Source organism: Salvelinus namaycush, chromosome 14, assembly GCF_016432855.1.
Source record: "Salvelinus namaycush isolate Seneca chromosome 14, SaNama_1.0, whole genome shotgun sequence".
Classification (NCBI taxonomy): domain Eukaryota; kingdom Metazoa; phylum Chordata; class Actinopteri; order Salmoniformes; family Salmonidae; genus Salvelinus; species Salvelinus namaycush.
In genome coordinates, this window is record NC_052320.1 from 1430466 (window position 1) to 1450584 (window position 20119).

General features: G+C 46.6%; 1 protein-coding gene across 3 annotated transcripts in view; it reads right to left on the bottom strand.

The window, feature by feature from the left end:
* Positions 1 to 20119, bottom strand: part of LOC120059025 (nuclear transcription factor Y subunit alpha-like) — a 25482-nt gene continuing 5363 nt past the window's right edge. For 2 of the 3 annotated variants that reach the window (XM_039007790.1, XM_039007791.1), the window contains exons 2-9: positions 19149 to 19275; positions 10960 to 11106; positions 10590 to 10766; positions 9469 to 9574; positions 8967 to 9121; positions 8370 to 8543; positions 3654 to 3758; positions 503 to 1796 (exon numbers count right to left, since the gene is read on the bottom strand). In XM_039007790.1, coding sequence (XP_038863718.1) covers positions 1731 to 1796; positions 3654 to 3758; positions 8370 to 8543; positions 8967 to 9121; positions 9469 to 9574; positions 10590 to 10766; positions 10960 to 11106; positions 19149 to 19226 — 1008 coding nt within the window. In that variant the 5' untranslated portion in view covers positions 19227 to 19275 and the 3' untranslated portion in view covers positions 503 to 1730. Of the gene's footprint in view, positions 114 to 502; positions 1797 to 3653; positions 3759 to 8369; positions 8544 to 8966; positions 9122 to 9468; positions 9575 to 10589; positions 10767 to 10959; positions 11107 to 19148; positions 19276 to 20119 lie in introns of those variants that run through there. The other variant, XR_005478080.1, reaches the window with a different exon arrangement.

The following is a 20119-nucleotide window of genomic DNA, read 5'->3' on the forward strand; positions in this document are numbered from 1 at the left end:
CAACCGGCCGTGATTTTGAGTCCCATAGGGCGGCGCACAATCGGCCCAGTGTCGTCCGGGTTAGGGTTTGGACATCCTTCCTGCTAACAGGTTTGTCAGGGGGTTGGATCTACCTGGAACGTATGAGACGGTGTACAACGGTCACAAGGATACAGTAGTTCTCTGCGGTTGTTTTAATCTACTGTTAAAAGTGCTAAGATACTGTGTGTGTGACCATTGGCCACCAATTACGTGTCTCTCCTGTCACCTGCCGGTCGAGACAGAGGAGAGGAGCGTCATTGGTGGCCACAGCTCATAAACTGAATGTTGGCGTCATTGGTGGCCACCGGTCAATGTTCACAAGTATAGTTCTCTGTGACTGTTTTATCTACTGCTAAAAGTGTTAAGATATATTGATAAATTCATCCTCACTCTAGAACCTAAACAGGAGAATAACACACACACACACACAGCAAACTCAAGACGAAATATGATCAATGAAAACATACAGAACTAGAAAAAGGACTTCAAGTCAACGTAATACAATTTAATGAACAGATGAGCTCAGTGAAACAATGTTGTCAACCACAAAAAAAATAAAAATGTTTTGGAACATAAAATGTACACTTCAAATATTTAAAAAAGACGCCCTAAAGTAAAACAGGCAAAGTACACGGGTCATTCAGACGTCGTGGCAACATAAATGTGTCGTCTATTTCGCTACAAAGAAAAAAAGTTGTATAAAATACATTCCCTGTACAGACAATAACTGGGTACTGGATATTGAAAACACGTCTGAAAAGCAAGACTTGGGGTCAATTCCATTTCAATTCAGGAAGTAAACTGAAATTACAATTTTCCTCTATTAGTTCTCTATGAGAACATTTTGAAATTGGACCCTGCTGAGAAGTGCTTACAAAAAACATTCTAACTAATATCCATTTTCATATTGGAGACAATATTTGACAATTCTTATGGACCAAGGCTGGGCTTCTATGGTGCATGTTTCAACAAAAAGACACACACAGGGCAAAAATAAGTGTACCATCATTTTGTACCATCTTTTTGACTCTTTTTCAGCTGAATTTGTAAACTGTTTTTTTGCATTTGTGAAACCCACCAAAATGATTTTGCTGCTTTTACGACCAAACAAAATGTATTCTGCAACTAACTACCATCAGTTATGACTTCTTCGGCATACATGAAGTCATTGACCAGGGTATTATGCAGGTGAAACATCTCATCGTTGTCTTGGTTTCCAGGACAGAGCACTACAGTCCCAGTAAATCTTACCTTTCACATCTTTACTTGCTGTGTGTCCGAATACCTCAGGCACTGCAGCCAGTCACAGAGCCAGGTCTGGAAGACCAGGGAGCTGGGAGGTCAAGGGTTAAAGTTAATTCCTAGTGGCCCATCATGGAGGACCCCTGTCATAGGGATAACAGATTGTTGATGTATAGGGGCAAGAGGTGGTGGGAGAATATAGGTTTATGCTTTCTTTCTGGGGAAAAATGTCTGTCATGGCATCATCTGGATAGGAACTACATATTTGTGGTGGGTGAGGTCTTGGATGAGTTTCCTCCTTACATTGTAAAGCACTTTGGAGTGTCTGGAGAAGTGCTATATCAATCCAATCAATTATTATTATTATTCTTAGGAGATGAGAGGTGTAGCTGGGTGCTGGCTAGCTGGGTGGGGGGGCTCAGAGGGCCTCTACTGGCTGACGGAGGGGTGGTCGGGGGTTGTAGGTGTTAAGAAACTCGGACCATCTGGGCTACATCGTCTTCTCCTGCCTGGGCGGCCAGCTCTGCCTGTTGCTGAGGAAGAGAAGGCGAGAGAGAGAGAGAGGAAGGAAGGTACCAGTCAACCTAAACATGTATCATGTACATTCTATAACATCATGTACAGTGCCTTCGGAAAGTATTCAGACCCCTTGACTTTTTTCCACATTTTGTTACGTTACAGCCTTGTTCTAACATGGATTAAATAGCAATGAATCTACACACAATACCCCATAATGACAAAGCGAAAACAGGCTTTCAGAAATTTTAGCAAATATATTAAAAATAAAAAACAAATACCTTATTTACATAAGTATCAAGACTTTGCTATGAGACTCAAAATTAAACTCAGGTGCATCCTGTTTCCATTGATCATCCTTGAGATGTTTCTACAATTGAGTCCACCTGTGGTAAATTCAATTGATTGGACATGATTTGGGAAGGCACACACCTGTCTATACAAGGTCCCGCAGTTGACAGTGTATGTCAGAGCAAATATCAAGTTATGAGGTCGAAGGAATTGTCCGTTGAGCTCCGAGACAGGATTGTGTTATGGCACAGATCTGGGGAAGGGTACCAAAAAAATTCTGCAGCATTCAAGGTCCCCAAAAACACAGTGGCCTCTATCGCTCTTAATTGGAAGAAGTTTGGAACCACCAAGACTCTTCCTATAGCTGGCCACCCGGCCAAACTGAGCAATCGGGGGAGAAGGGCCTTGGTCAGGGAGGTGCCCAAAAACCTGATGGTCACTCTGACAGAGCTCCAGAGTTCCTCTATGGAGATGGGGGAACCTTCTAGAAGGACAACCATCTCTGCAGCACTACACCAATCAGGCCTTTATGGTAGAGTGGCCAGACGAAAGCCACTCCTCAGTAAAAAGGCACATGACATCCCGCTTGGAGTTTGCCAACAGGCACCTAAAGACTCTCAGACCATGAGAAACACGATTCTCTGGTCTGATGAAGCCAAGATTTAACTATTTGGCCTGAGTGCCAAGCGTCACGTCTAGAGGAAACCTAGCATCATCCCTACGGTGAAGCATGGTGGTGGCAGCATCATGCTGTGGGGAGGTTTTTCAGTGGCAGGAACTGGTAGACGAGTCAGGATCGAGGAAAAGATGAACGGAGAAAAGTAGAGAGATCATTGATGAAAACCTGCTCCAGAGCACTCAGGACCTCAGACTGGGGTAAAGGTTCACCTTTCAACAGGACAACGACCCTAAGCACACAGCCAAGACAACGCAGGAGTGGCTTTGAGACAAGTCTTTGAATGTCTTTGAGTGGCCCAGCCAGAGCCCGGACTTGAACCCGATTGAACATCTCTGGATAGACCTGAAAATAGCTGTGCAGCGACACTCCCCATCTAACTTGACAGAGCTTGAGAGGATCTGCAGAGAAGAATGGGAGAAACTCCCCAAATACAGTTGTGCCAAGCTTGTAGCGTCATACCCAATAAGACTTGAGGCTGTAATCGCTGCCAAAGGTGCTTCAACAAAGTACTGAGTAAAGGGTCTGAATACTTATGTAAAATGTGATATTTCATTATTATTATTTATTTTTAATTTGCAAAAATGTATTGTGTGTAGATTGATGAGGGGGAAAAAAACAAATTAATTAATTTTAGAATAAGGCTGTAATGTAACAAAACGTGGGTCAAGGGGTCTGAATACTTTCAGAATGCACTGTACATTACAGCATTTCCCATTCTAAAAGCTATTATTATTATTATCATTATCATCTATGTGTATTTTTATAAAACCTGAAAAGACTGGCACTAGTTAGGATTCTTTAAATTGTATAATGGCGGTTATAGTGAGGAAGCAGATTGAGATATTCAGGAGGGGGATGAGTTGAGGTCCTACTGGCTATCTGGTTGTGGTACCAGCTCTCTTACCAGGGCCAGGGCCATCTCCTCCCTCTCCTTGGGAGAGAAGAAGCGTCCTCCGTCTCCCCTCTTGCGCTGCATGGCGTGACGGTGACGGGACTCGTGCAGGTATTTCTGCAAAACAGAGACAGACAAACGTTAGTCACTAACAACACTGTTCTTTCAGTCAAGCATCAGAAGAACATAATCAATTCCCATACTCCATAGTGACAGCCCTTCAGAAAAGCATGAGACCATTCTGACTCATCCTTCTCTTTGGGGGGGGGGTCTTTCTCTCAGCCTCTAGCTTGGCACTGTCATACCCTAACGCTAACCCTACTACGTCAGCTGACGCTTGTCAGATGTGGCAGGGCAAAGAGAAACCCTGCTGCAAGCTGCCCAGCTACGCGAGCCTACCAGACCAGCTAAATTCCTTCTTGCTGTGAGGCAAGCAACACTGAACTGTGCATGAGAGCACTAGTTGTTCTGGACGACTGTCTGATCTCGCTCTCCATAGCCGATGTGAGTAAGACCTTTAAAACAGGTTAACATTCACAAGGCAAAACTAAATAAAAATGTGTTCACACAATTAAAAAATACATTCAAAATGCCATGGAGCCAGACAAATTTCCAGGACGCTTACTTAATAGCATGATTTGATCAGCTAGCAAATGTCTTCAGACATTTTCAACCTCTCCCTGACCTAGTCTGTAAAACCTACATGTTTCAAGCAGACCTCCATTGTCCCTGTGCCCAAGAAAGCCAAGGTAACCTGTGAAATGCTTTGAAAGGCTGGTCAGGTCTCACATCAACGCCATCATCCCAGAAATCCTGGGTCCAATCAGATTCACATACCGCCCGACCACAGATGATGCAATCTCTATTGCACTCCACACTGCCCTTTCCCACCTGGACAAAATAAACACCTATGTGAGAATGCTGTTCTTTGCCTACAGCTCAGCGTTCAACAACATAGTGCCCTCCAAGCTCATCACTAAGCTCAGGACCCTGGGAATGAACACCTCCCTCTGCAACTGGATCCTGGACTTCCTGACAGGCTGCCCCCAGGTGGTGAGGGTAGGCAACAACGGGGCGGCAGGGTAGCCTAGTGGTTAGAGTGTTGGACTAGTAACCGAAATGTTGCAAGTTCGGATCTCCGAGCTGACAAGGTACAAATCTGTCGTTCTGCCCCTGAACAGGCAGTTAACCCACTGTTCCTAGGCTGTCATTGAAAATAAGAATTTGTTCTTACCTTTATTTAACTAGGCAAGTCAGTTAAAATAAAAAAATAAAAAAACACATCCGCCACGCTGACCCGCAACACGGGGGCCCCTCAGTGGTGTGTGTTTTAAGGCTTCGTCATCCTTCAGTTGGCTGGTGCCTTGCCAAACTCGGCTAGCCGAACAAACTGAACGAGTGTGCTCGCATACTTCCTTAAAAGACCTTCGCTTGTATAAGCAATAGTAGTGTTTTGAGAAGCTGTAGCCAGTATACACGTCCTCAAAAAGTCAGAAATTATCTAAATAGATTTATTGAGTTGTCATTAATTTTGGCATTTTTGCCGAGGAGAGCTTAGCCTCGCAATTTTACATCTAACTAAGATGTTGAGTGCAGTATTTCTCAACAATAAAAAAAAAAAGTTGTGCATGAAAGCAAGTTGTCTCATTGAATGACAACAAAGACTTTACTGAAGAATCCCTGCCAATCACCCGACGAAGGAGCGTAGAATTCGGCTCTGAACTTTGTCTCGCCTCTAGAATTGTTTTGGTGTGCCCCCGCCAAAGTCCAAAACGAACAAAAACGTCACAAAATGTCATAATATATGCATAAACTCTAACGAACAGTTTCGGCTGGGAAGCATGCGGACGCCTTTATTGCCCTCCCTGTTCAACCACGACTGCTTGGCCGCGCACGACTCCAACACCATCATTAAGTTTGCTGAAGGCACGACGTGGTTGGCCTGATCACCGATGACGGTGAGACAGCCTATAGGGAGGAGGTCAGTGACTTGACATTGTGGTGCCAGGACAACAACAACAACCTGTACCTCAACACGATCAAGACAAAAGGAACTGATCGTGGACTACAGGAAACGGAGGGCCGGGTTGCCCCCATCGACAGGGCTGTAGTGGAGCGGGTCGAGACCTTCACGTTCCTCTGTGTCCACTTCACTAGTTTCTAGTTTTATTAGTCGTATGTACGGGATACGCACGATATACATCGTCCAATGAAATGCTTACTTGTAGGTTCCTTATAGAACAATGCAACAACAATAATAAATAATGAAAGATAAGAACAGGAACATAAAGTAAACGTCTCAGTAGAATATAATAAACATTGTAGCATCAGTATAATACAGGAAGGCACAATTTATAGAACAAAATATTTACACATGTTTTAGGGAAAGGGGGATGGGGGGGCAAGTGTATAAATTGAGCAGTATAGTAAGGGTCTGGAAGCAGCAGTTGTGATGTTTGCAAAGGTGCAGAGAATCAGAGCAGTTGGTCAGTCCAGTCTGTCCAGTCTGAGCCTGTTGGTATCAGACCTCATGCTCTGATACCATCTGCCCAACGGTAAGGGAGAAAACAGCTCATGGTTGGAGTGTGTGGGGTCTGTGATGATGCTGCGTACCGTCCTTATGAACCGTTTCCGAGTAGATGTCCTGGATGGGGTGGAAGCACGGTCCCAGTGATGTATTGGGCCGTCTTTACCACCCGCTGGAGGGCCTTGCGGTAGTGGATGGAGCATCATTCCCTTACCAGGCCATGATGCAACCAGTCAAGACACTCTCGATGGTGCTGGGATAGTATTTGGAGAGGACCTGGGGTGGCATGTCAAATTTCTTCAGAGTGTGCAAAGCCTTCATCAAGGCAAAGGGTGGCTACTTTGAAGAATCTCAAATATATTTTGATTTGTTCACCATTGTTTTGGTTACTACATGATTCCATATATGCTATTTCATAGTATTGATATCTTCACTATTATTCTACAATGTAGAAAATAGTCAAAATAAAGAAAAACCCTCTGCATATAGTGGGGTCGCCATTTTAGTATCAGAAACTCCAGGACGGGTGAACAGCATCTCGCAATGTTTTCAACTTCGGTACGCTAGGAACTGTTTATGAGGAAACATTCCCCGACCGACCGACTCTTACCAGAAGCCACCGTTCGAGTCATTCGAAATACGGAGAAGACGTCTGGTTGAATAGCAGAGTCGAGTGTGTTTTCCGTAAGCCACGTCTCAGTAAAAATAAAGACATTCCCTTCCCTGATGTCCCTTTGCGTTTGAAGCCTTGCTCAGAGTTCCAATGATTGGACATTAGCCATCAGAGTATTAGGAAGACGAGGCCGTGTAGCCCGTCTTTTCAGCTTAGCTTGGAGTCCCGCTTTCCTTCCTCTTCTTCGTTGTTGCCTTAGGTCATCAGAAGGAATTATCATGGTCCACATACACCAACACAGTCTCGAAGATGGCACGACAACGCCTTTTCCCCCTCAGGAGGCTGAAAAGATTTGGCATGGACCCTCAGATCCTCAAAAATGTCTACAACTGCACTATTGAAAGCATCTTGACTGGCTGCATCACTGCTTGATATGTCAACTGCTTGGCATCTGACCGCAGGGCGCAACAGAGGGTAGTGCGTACGGCCCAGTACATCATTGGGGCCAAGGTCCCTGCCATCCAGAACCTCTATACCAGGCGGTGTCAGAGGAAGGCCCTAAAAAAAATTGTCAAATACTGCAGTCACCCAAGTCATAGACCGTTCTCTCTGCTAACGCAATGCAAGAGGTACCGATGCACAGAGTCTGGAACCAACAGGACGCTGAACTTCTACCCCCAAGTCAAGAGACTGCTAAATAGTTAATCAATAGCCACCTGGACTATCTTCATTGATAATTTTAGCAATAACTCTTGACTCATCACATACGCTGCTGCTACTGTTTATTATATATCCTGTTGCCTATGTAACCGATGTGAAATGGCTAGCTAGTTATGGCTACTCACCATCCTCTCCAGCTTGGCTCAGGCCTGTCATCACACACTAACCCTAACCCAGGCTACTCACCCTCCTCTCTTTGGGGGATCTTGCCCTGTGCCTCCAGCTTGGCGCGGGCCTGTCATCACACACTAACCCTAACCCAGGCTACTCACCCTCCTCTCTTTGGGGGATCTTGCCCTCTGCCTCCAGCTTGGCGCGGGCCTGTCATCACACACTAACCCTAACCCAGGCTACTCACCCTCCTCTCTTTGGGGATCTTGCCCTCTGCCTCCAGCTTGGCGCGGGCCTGTCATCACACACTAACCCTAACCCAGGCTACTCACCCTCCTCTCTTTGGGGATCTTGCCCTCTGCCTCCAGCTTGGCGCGGGCCTGTCATCACACACTAACCCTAACCCAGGCTACTCACCCTCCTCTCTTTGGGGATCTTGCCCTCTGCCTCCAGCTTGGCGCGGGCCTGTCATCACACACTAACCCTAACCCAGGCTACTCACCCTCCTCTCTTTGGGGATCTTGCCCTCTGCCTCCAGCTTGGCGCGGGCCTGTCATCACACACTAACCCTAACCCAGGCTACTCACCCTCCTCTCTTTGGGGATCTTGCCCTCTGCCTCCAGCTTGGCGCGGGCCTGTCATCACACACTAACCCTAACCCAGGCTACTCACCCTCCTCTCTTTGGGGATCTTGCCCTCTGCCTCCAGCTTGGCGCGGGCCTGTCATCACACACTAACCCTAACCCAGGCTACTCACCCTCCTCTCTTTGGGGATCTTGCCCTCTGCCTCCAGCTTGGCGCGGGCCTGTCTTCTCTTCAGGATGCGATGGTACTGTTTAGCGTTGACGTACAGAGGTTCCTCCTCTAGCATCTCAGCCCCAGGTAGAGGGATACGCTGCATACCAGGCACCGCACCTCCACTGGGCATCATCTAGCAGGGAGAGACAAACTAGTTAGAGGGACAAACACACACATGGCATGTGCCTGACAGAGACAATTCTTTCCAATAAAACACCCCATACCATAGAGATTGTGTAATATCTAATTCACTGCCCAATACCTTACTGAGTCTAGGTAAGAATTATGTGTGCGGATTCAGTTTGGGCTCTAATAACCAGGAAATAACACACTACGGGCTCCGTAATGACACACTACGGGCTCCGTAATGACACACTACGGGCTCCGTAATGACACACTACGGGCTCCGTAATGACACACTACGGGCTCCGTAATGACACACTACAGGCTCTGTAATAACCAGGTAATGACACACTACAGGCTCCGTAATAACAGACCCGGTGCTCCAACCCCCTCAGTGATCTAGGTAATGTCTGGGTGTATCTGGGGGGCTTACCATGACCATGCCACCGGTGTTCATCATGTTGCCAGAGACCGGCAGGGTGACGGTCACAGTGCCCTGCTGTCCACTGTTGGTAGTGGTGGTGTTGGCGCCCCCCGTCTGTACCATCTGGGCCCCCGTCAGACTACCTGCTGGGATGGTGATCATTCCTGGGGAGAAAAAGCCTCCTTATCACCACCACCATCACCATTACTATAGTCATCAGATTGACATTCCACTCGCGGCACCAGAAGGTACGTGACGGCATATAACTAACAGCTTTTGAGAATGTACAGAACGTATATTACTGGAAGTGTGTGTGTGTGTGTGTGTGTGTGTGTGTGTGTGTGTGTGTGTGTGTGTGTGTGTGTGTGTGTGTGTGTGTGTGTTGCACACGTTCGTATCTGTGTAAATGTATTGGTCGCGTACATAGATTTGCAGATGTTATCACAGGGGCAGCGAAATGATTGTGTAATGTGTAAAGTAAATAAAGTGTGTGTGTGTAATGTAAACAAACCCTGTTGGAGGACAGTGCCGTCTGCGTTGACTGGCTGGTAGACGATGGTCTGTCCGTCAGCTGTCTGCGCCAGCTGCTGGCCCTGCTGCAACTGGATCTGCTGGCCCTGTAGGAACACACCGGACTGGGTCATATATGACTACAGGTGAAGTAAGTAGCATCAGCCTTGGCTTGTGCGAACTGGAACAGCTCATAGGAGTAGGAGCCCATCTCCTGTTTCTGTAGCGTGAGACAACTTGATGTACAAGAACAGGGCCTTAACCCCAAATTTTTACATCTGCGTGCAGTTTGAAGGGAGTTGTTAACTAGCGCAGTTGCCAACTAGCGTTAGCATAATGACTGTAAGTCTATGCTAGCAGATAGCGCAATGACTAAGTCTATGGGTAACGCTAGTCAGCATTGGCTCACAAAACGACCTCGAACTTCCTTCTGGGCAAGTAGATAGTGAGCTTCATTGTCAAAAATCCAGAAGAATCCGTATAAATAACCCCTCAATTGAGAAGGAGTTACAGAAAGAGCCCGAGGGCAGATGAGTCGAAGTCGAGATTGAAGCCGGATTTGGAGGTAAGTAACTGCCTGATCTGTGTTCTTCAAAACGTTCTTGTCGGTTATAAGTAATGATAGTGGATACATTTGTGAAAATAAAGTAAAAAATAAAACAAAACAAAAAAATCACAAAATAGCAAAGTTGGGTCGGAGCAGCCACACAGTACGGCGCCACTCCTGACCCTACATACAGGAACACACAGTACGGGGCCACTCCTGACCCTACATACAGGAACACACAGTACGGGGCCACTCCTGACCCTACATACAGGAACACACAGTACGGGGCCACTCCTGACCCTACATACAGGAACACACCGTACGGGGCCACTCCTGACCCTACATACTGGAACACACACACCAGAGTTTACACACTCACAGGTCTTACTCATATCTCAAATGTGCGTAATAAGAGGTGTGTAGTTCATCACGTGGAAGGTGAACTAATTGTGTGTGCTTGTGTGTGTGTGTGTGTGTGTGTGTGTGTGTGTGTGTGCATGTGTGCGTGCGTGTGTGTGTGCGTGTGTGTGTGTGTGAGAGAGTGTGTGCATGCGCCTGTGTGTGTGTGTATATACCTGGTTCTGTCCGGCTGTGATGGCTTGTTGTGGCTGTTGGATGATGATCTGTTGGGTTTGACCCTGCTGTCCCCCTAGCTGTAACATCTGGCCGTTCTGCAGCTGGATCTGCTGTCCCCCTAGATGGATCGTCTGGCCGTTCTGCAGCTGGATCTGCTGTCCCCCCTGTAGCTGGATCTGACAGTGAAACATGATCAGATGATAGCTTTGTGTTCGTAATATCATTCCAACTCCTGAATCTGGCTCAAAGAAATACGATTACTAGAATGGGAAAAGCCCCTAAGACCACTGCAATATGACTGCATCCTCATTGAATGGATTCTAGTAAATATATTTCTGTATGGTTTTTCTTCTTCATCCCATTCCTCACCTGTTGTAGTCCCTGTCCTCCAGACACAGGCACTTGCATGATGGTCTGTCCTTGTCCCCCACCCATAGCCTGCACCATGATGGGTTGCCCTGACGACGTGATCAACTGCCCTCCGCTCACCTGCACCATCAGGGGCTGACCCTGGACCTGTGTGTGTGTGTGTGTGGGGGGTGGGGGGGTTAAGTTCATTGCTTCATTTGGTTGTTAATTTGTCAATAAAAATCATCCAATGTATAGCTTCAAATAAAATAACCGTTTCATGGCACAGCCAGAGTTCCATAGAATGCCATGCATACCATTCAAGCGTATGAATTAACATTTCTGACAAAGCATTCCTGCTTTTAGGAAATAAAATGATAAATACACACACACACACTTGGAATGGAGCCAGCTCTTTGAGTTGACACTACGCGGAAAACAGAGTCAAATACGATGAACAACAAGATGGCCGAACTATTGTTTCGATATGTTGATACCTCCATTAAAGAGGAGTTACATTGCAGTTCAGAACAGCGATAGCCTAATAGCATGCTAGTGGTGCTCAGAGCACTGAGATGGGTGGGTGGACGAGGGTCATGCAGTACACTGTGACACTGAGTGACAGTCAGGCCGGCGGTCACACCACTACCTGGAGTGTCTGCACCTGCTGGCCAGAGGCCGTCATTACAGCCGCCTCGGTCTGCAGCTGCACTGCCGTCACTGTGCCCTGAGTCTGCAGACAAGGCAGCATACGTTGGATCACTTTGAGCAAGGCGAGGAGCAGAATCGCTAATCTTCATCACATCACGAGTAGATATATTTGGGGAAGCAAGGTGATGTTGATATCAGTGATTCTGCATAACAAGAGATGCCTCATTCCAGAGGTCCCAGAGAAGTGTAACAAGAGATGCCTCATTCCAGAGGTCCCAGAGAAGTGTAACAAGAGACGCCTCATTCCAGAGGTCCCAGAGAAGTGTAACAATAGACGCCTCGTCCCAGAAGTCCCAGAGAGGTATAACAATTGTTTGATAATATAAGCAGTATAATTGCATTTCCATGTAAAATGTCCCATGAGCAATAACATGTGAAATTCACCAAATTGGGTGTCAAATGAACGCTAAGATTATTTAATTATTTAATAAAAATGTAAATTGTAAAATATATATATATATATAGCACACAGAAGAAGTTCGAAGGATAATTTAGTTGCTAATGGCAGCCTGCAGTACCCTGGTCAGCCTTCAACTTGAGTAACTCAGAGCGGGCAGCACGGAGCTAGCCTGCAACACCACTTGCTGGAGTAGAGCTAGCCTGCAACACCACTTGCTGGAGTAGAGCTAGCCTGCAACGTCACTTCCTGGAGTAGAGCTAGCCTGCAACGCCACTTCCTGGAGTAGAGCTAGCCTGCAACGCCACTCCCTGGAGTAGAGCTAGCCTGCAACGCCACTCCCTGGAGTAGAGCTAGCCTGCAACGCCACTCCCTGGAGTAGAGCTAGCCTGCAACGCCACTCCCTGGAGTAGAGCTAGCCTGCAACGCCACTCCCTGGAGTAGAGCTAGCCTGCAACGCCACTCCCTGGAGTAGAGCTAGCCTGCAACGCCACTCCCTGGAGTAGAGCTAGCCTGCAACGCCACTCCCTGGAGTAGAGCTAGCCTGCAACGTCACTCCCTGGAGTAGAGCTAGCCTGCAACGTCACTCCCTGGAGTAGAGCTAGCCTGCAACGTCACTCCCTGGAGTAGAGCTAGCCTGCAACGTCACTCCCTGGAGTAGAGCTAGCCTGCAACGTCACTCCCTGGAGTAGAGCTAGCCTGCAACGTCACTCCCTGGAGTAGAGCTAGCCTGCAACGTCACTCCCTGGAGTAGAGCTAGCCTGCAACGTCACTCCCTGGAGTAGAGCTAGCCTGCAACGTCACTCCCTGGAGTAGAGCTAGCCTGCAACACCACTTCCTGGAGTAGAGCTAGCCTGCAACACCACTTCCTGGAGTAGAGCTAGCCTGCAACACCACTTCCTGGAGTAGATCAAACTGCACATGTTATAGACCACCTTCTGCCCCCAGCTGTGCCCTGGACACCATATGTGAATTGATTGCCCCCCATCTATCTTCAGAGCTCGTGCTGCTAGGTGATCTAAACTGTGACATGCTTAACACCACGGCCATCCTACAATCTAAGCTTGATGCCCTCAATCTCACAAAAATGATCAATGAACCCACCAGGTACAACCCCAAATCCATAAACACGGGCACCCTCATAGATATCATCCTATCCAACTTGCCCTCCAAATACACCTCTGCTGTTTTCAACCAAGATCTCAGCGATCACTGCCTCATTGCCTGCATCCGTAATGGGTCTGCGGTCAAACAACCACCCCTCATCACTGTCAAACGCTCCTTAAAACACTTCAGCGAGCAGGCCTTTCTAATCGACCTGGCCCGGGTATCTTGGAAGGATATTGACCTCATTCCGTCAGTAGAGGATGCCTGTTTATTCTTTAAAAGTGCCTTCCTCATCATCTTAAATAAGCATGCCCCAATCAAAAAATGTAGAACCAGGAACAGATATAGTCCTTGGTTCTCTCCAGACCTGACTGCCCTTGACCAGCACAAAAACATCCTGTTGCGTTCTGCATTAGCATCGAACAGCCCCCGAGATATGCAACTTTTCAGGGAAGTTAGGAACAAATATACACAGGCAGTTTGAAAAAGCTAGCCTTAGCTTTCCTAACAGAAATTTGCATCTTGTAGCACAAACTCAAAAAAGTTCTGGGCACTGTAAAGTCCATGGAGAATAAGAGCACCTCCTCCCAACTGCCCACTGCACTGAGGCTAGGAAACACTGTTACCACCGATAAATCCACAATAATTGAGAATTTCAAGAAGCATTTTTCTACAGCTGGCCAAGCTTTCCACCTGGCTACCCCTATCCCAGTCAACAGCCCTGCGCTCCCCACATCAACTCGCCCAAACCTCCCCCACTTCTCCTTCACCCAAATCCAAATAGCCGATGTTCTGAAAGAGCTGCAAAATCTGGACCCTCTCTTTCTAAAATTATCTGCCGAAATTGTGCAACCCCTTTTACTAGCCTGTTCAACCTCTCTTTCGTATCGTCTGAGATTCCCATAGATTTGAAAGCTGCCGCGGTCATCATATTCTACCCTGCCTGTCTTTGAAAGCCAAGTTAACAAACAGATTACCAACCATTTCGAATCTCACCGCACCTTCTCCACTATGCAATCTGGTTTCAGAGCTGGTCATGGGTGCACCTCAGCCACGCTCAAGGTCTTAAACGATATCATAACCGCCATCGATAAGAGACATTACTGTGCAGCTGTATTCATCGACCTGGCCAAGGCTTTCGACTCTGTCAATCACCACATTCTTATCGGCAGACTCGGCTTCTCAAATGATTGCCTCGCCTGGTTCACCAACTACTTCTCTGATAGAGCTCAGTGTGTCAAATCGGAGGGCTAGTTGTCCGGACCTCTGGCAGTCTCTATGGGGGAGCCACAGGGTTCAATTCTCGGGCCGACTCTCTTCTCTGTATACATCAACGATGTCGCTCTCGCTGCTGGTGATTCCCGCTCAGCCCAGTCAAAACTGTTCGCTGCTCTGGCACCCCAATGGTGGAACAAACTCCCTCACGACGCCAGGTCAGCGGAGTCAATCACCACCTTCCGGAGACACCTGAAACCCCACCTCTTTAAGGAATACCTAGGATAGGATAAAGTAATCCTAACCCCCCCCCCCCCCCATAAAAGATTTAGATGCACTATTGTAAAGTGGTTGTTCCACTGGATATCATAAGGTGAATGCACCAATTTGTAAGTCGCTCTGGATAAGAGCGTCTGCTAAATGACTTAAATGTTGTAAATGTAAATGTGATTCTTTGATCCATCTCTACGCAGACGACACCATTCTGTATACCTCTGGCCCTTCTTTGGACACTGTGTTAACTAACCTCCAAATAAGCTTCACTGCCATACAACTCTCCTTCCGTGGACTCCAACTGCTCTTAAATGCAAGTAAAACTAAATGCATGCTCTTCAACCGATCGCTGCCCGCACATGCCCGCCCACCCGTCCAGCATCACTACTCTGGACGGTTCTGACTTAAGTATTTGTAGTTGTCCACATATTCTAGGTGTCTGGTTAGACTGTAAACTCTCCTTCCAGACTCACATTAAACATCTCCAATCCAAAATGAAATCTAGAATCGGCTTCCTATTTCGCAACAAAGCATCCTTCACTCATGCTGCCAAACATACCCTCGTAAAACTGACCATCCTACCGATCCTCGACTTCAGTGATGTCATTTACAAAATAGCCTCCAACACTCTACTCAGCAAATTGGATGCAGTCTATCACAGGGCCATCCGTTTTGTCACCAAAACCCCATATACTACCCACCACTGCAACCTGTATGCTCTCGTTGGCTGGCCCTCGCGTCATACTCGTCGCCAAACCCACTGGCTCCAGGTCATCTACAAGTCTCTGCTAGGTAAAGCCCCGCCTTATCTCAGCACACTGATCACCATAGCAGCACCCACTCGTAGCACGCGCTCCAGCAGGTAAATCTCACAGGTCACCCCCAAAGCCAATTCCTCCTTTGGCCGCCTCTCCTTCCAGTTCTCTGCTGCCAATGACTGGAACGAACTGCAAAAATCTCTGAAGCTGGAGACTCTTACCTTTCTCACTAGCTTTAAGCACCAGCTGTCAGAGCAGCTCACAGATCACTGCACCTGTATATAGCTCATCTGTAAATAGCCCATCCAATCTACCTCATCCCCATACTGTATTTATGTATTTATCTTGCTCCTTTGCACCCCAGTATCTCTACTTGCACATTCATCTTCTGCACATCCTACCATTCCAGTGTTTAATTGCTATATTGTAATTCCTTCGCCACCATGGCCTATTTATTGCCTTCCCTCTCTTATCCTACCTCATTTGCACAAGCTGTATATAGATTGTTCTAGTGTATTATTGACTGTATGTTTGTTTATTACATGTGTAACTCTGTGTTGTTGTATGTGTCGAACTGCTTTGCTTTACCTTAGCCAGGTCGCAGTTGCAAATGAGAACTTGTTCTCAACTAGCCTACCTGGTTAAATAAAGGTTAAATAAATAAAAATGTATCTACAGTCATTATTATGTTACCTGGTGTTCATCTACTTCACTTACTTTAGTTCAATAACCAAAACTCAAGGTGTTATATCATAGTGGACATCTTTAAATTCGGAGGAAAGTATTTTTGAGTTTTTGGAAAACGTGGTCACATTAATTTTTACCTTCATTATGTTACCAAACTTTACATCTGAACTGTTCAAGTAAATTTGTTTGTGTAAAATATTCAGTGGAAATTGTTTTAAAAAAAAGTAGTCCTTGTGCATCAAGTTAGAGTATGGTTTAACTTTGCAATCAATGTTTTTGTTTGGCTTTAAAGTGGATGTGGGTACCAGACCCTGCGGCCCCTCGTGGCTTTTACAGTGGATGTGGGTACCAGACCCTGCAGCCTCTCATGGCTTTTACAGTGGATGTGGGTACCAGACCCTGCGGCCTCTCATGGCTTTTACAGTGGATGTGGGTACCAGACCCTGCGGCCTCTCTTGGCTTTTACAGTGGATGTGGGTACCAGACCCTGCGGCCCCTCGTGGCTTTTACAGTGGATGTGGGTACCAGACCCTGCGGCCTCTCGTGGCTTTTAAAGTGGATGTGGGTACCAGACCCTGCGGCCCCTCGTGGCTTTTACAGTGGATGTGGGTACCAGACCCTGCGGCCCCTCGTGGCTTTTACAGTGGATGTGGGTACCAGACCCTGCAGCCTCTCATGGCTTTTACAGTGGATGTGGGTACCAGACCCTGCGGCCTCTCATGGCTTTTACAGTGGATGTGGGTACCAGACCCTGCGGCCTCTCTTGGCTTTTACAGTGGATGTGGGTACCAGACCCTGCGGCCCCTCGTGGCTTTTACAGTGGATGTGGGTACCAGACCCTGCGGCCTCTCGTGGCTTTTACAGTGGATGTGGGTACCAGACCCTGCGGCCTCTCATGGCTTTTACAGTGGATGTGGGTACCAGACCCTGCGGCCCCTCGTGGCTTTTACAGTGGATGTGGGTACCAGACCCTGCGGCCCCTCGTGGCTTTTACAGTGGATGTGGGTACCAGACCCTGCGGCCTCTCATGGCTTTTACAGTGGATGTGGGTACCAGACCCTGCGGCCCCTCGTGGCTTTTACAGTGGATGTGGGTACCAGACCCTGCGGCCCCTCGTGGCTTTTAAAGTGGATGTGGGTACCAGACCCTGCGGCCTCTCATGGCTTTTACAGTGGATGTGGGTACCAGACCTTGCGGCCTCTCATGGCTTTTACAGTGGATGTGGGTACCAGACCCTGCGGCCCCTCGTGGCTTTTACAGTGGATGTGGGTACCAGACCCTGCGGCCCCTCGTGGCTTTTACAGTGGATGTGGGTACCAGACCCTGCGGCCCCTCGTGGCTTTTAAAGTGGATGTGGGTACCAGACCCTTCGGCCCCTCATGATGACTTCAGATTTTTTGTGGTTCCACATAACGGATTCCGTCCACATCGATGCACGCGCATCATTTGTGACATTGTCAGCCAACCTGTCCGTCTATGTGTCTCGGTTAACGTGTGTTCAGATTTCATAACTCCATTTTACTAAAGGAATCCCAAAGAGTCTCCTCATCACCAAAATAAACAATTTTCTCCACGGGGATTGCAAAACAATGCATTTTTTTTAATTAAATGTAGTGTCCATCGATTATGAATGTTTTAACCTCTCTGTTGAGATGTCGTGTATTCACCGTCAGTTGCTGGTTTCAAAGAGCACCAAAAAACTACACTACCCATGAGGCTTTTAGCATTTCTGCCACCACAGAAACAGATACTGGGTCTGTTCTAACGCGTCCACCTGCGAATCCGAGGCCATGGTTGTGCTTCCGTTGTGGTTGTTGTAGCGAAGCAACCTTTTTCTATTTGTATACAAATAAGATATTCATTTCTCCTGACAGTGGAAGAACTGCTCTGGCGCACTGCATGAAACAGAGGCCTGCTTCACCCTCACCAGAGGCTGCCGAACTATCTATCATCAAAAGTCCGACAAGGCGTTGCGCGTGGTTTCAGACGACACGCCATCCCCGCTCTTCCAAAGAGAAAGGGACATATTTTTTAGTTCGGTGCGGCGATGGAGCCGGTGTTTGAACTAAGGCTGAGGTAAAAATCAACTGCACATAGTGTTCTACGTTGCTTCTCAGTCTAAATGTCTGTATCGCAACAATCTAGTTTTGTTTATTTTCCTTTTTATGAGTGTTTGTGTCCGCTTGTTCTCATGTCTTTTTTGTCTCGTCTCCTTCTGTGCTGTGATCGTGCACCTTCCTATTTACACACACACACCAAGCCCCTCCCCCTGACATCAGGCCCCGCCCCCTAGCACTCACAACAAAGATGAGAGATCACTATTTGCTCTCTGACGAACGGTTTCAACTCACTATTTGCATTTGAGGTTTGGTCCAACATAATTATTTTACTGTAACAGAGGAGAAGTTTTAAAAAAAATAGTTTGAAATGTTATGTCTGAACTCTTCGAAATTGCTTGCATGCTGTTCAAACAGTTGGGAGACGGACAGAAGAGTGTGTTCATAATTCAACTGTTCCAACTTGTTAGCAAGCAAACAGGTCCAAGTCGGAATATAAAGATTAGCTGGCTACTCACTAGCACGTGAGCTCATGCCTGAGAGACTGTTTACGAGACCTGTGTTAATGTTCTAGAACGCCTGCTACACAAAGTTGGTCATTATTAGTGAATATGCATTATGCATGGTTCTGGTTAAATTTGGAACAAAAAGGGCATTTTCAGAGACCGACTAGAAAGCCAGATCAGTTATTATTGCCAAAAAGCAGGTTAAACTATTTATATTATTAGTGGGTGTTATGGTTGTTGAAGACTTATATTTAGCCTAGGTATACATTTCACCAGCTCCGAATTCATTCGATTATTGCGGACTGTTTGAAATGCAGTGTATTTGACCTTTTAAAATTGTACAACAAATTTTATTTAAAAGATCAAGATATACATTGTTAAAAATCACCCATGAATTTGAAAAAAAAAATCTAGATATGATTTTAAGGCCTAACTGATTGAGAGGTTTGAACATGAATTAATTCAAACCAGCAGCAGCTCATAGTAGATAGTTACCCACCTGTTGTTGTATCTGTCCATTGGACGTCTGCACGACTATCTGCTCCCCAGTCGAGGTGGTGGCGGTGGTGTACTCCATGGTCAGCTAGTCACTTCCTGTTATTGTCACTTCCTGTTATTGTCACTTCCTGTTAAGTACAGAGTTTTGTCAATAAAATGTGAAGCAGGTTGGGATGTCAATACCAAGGTTAGGGTCACAAAAGCAATAATAGCCTATGACAGTGTTTTCCCAATATTAATTTAGCAGCGGAGGCCTCATTGTTGCCACCGCTGCAAAAAAACGTAATTTAGTCATATACGTTTCTGCCAAGACGCGCTTTTAAATTGATAGTTGTTGGCTCAATGACTGGAAGTCTATGGGAACAGGTAGCATGTAATTGCGCTAACGTTAGTGGCAATGAAACACCATTTTCCACCACCATGCTAGCATAGATAGAACAATGAGCCAGATATTTCACCGGAAAATATCAAAATGTGCATCCGGTTGCCGTTCCCACTCACTACCAAATATGGGAATGAGGGGAAGCCCAGTGGCCGGCAGTGGGAGAAGATGGAGCGAGATGGACTTGGGTCGACATTTAGCTAATTTTCTCCTCAATGAAACATTTTGATGTCAATACAGTTTTCTGTTTCCAAAACTAAAATATGTAACGAAAAAGTGGACTACGTTTTGTAGACTTTACCAAAGTTAAAAAAATGGGATTGTTTAAAAGGAGTGCAAGGGCGAATTGAGTTATTGCACACGTGCACTTCAGAGTAGGCGTTCCCTGATGGAAATATGCACATACAATGCTAGAAAGTGCCAAAAGGATCTCGCTAGCTCGTGCTTGGCTCTGCCCACCTCCGTGCCTGTTCTGCCCACTATGTTTCATTTGCTCCCATTGAAAACTACAGGCTCTGGTCTATCTTGGGTTAGTCCCAGATGTTGTGTATAGACTACCACAGTATGAGTCATAATACCCATAAAACCTA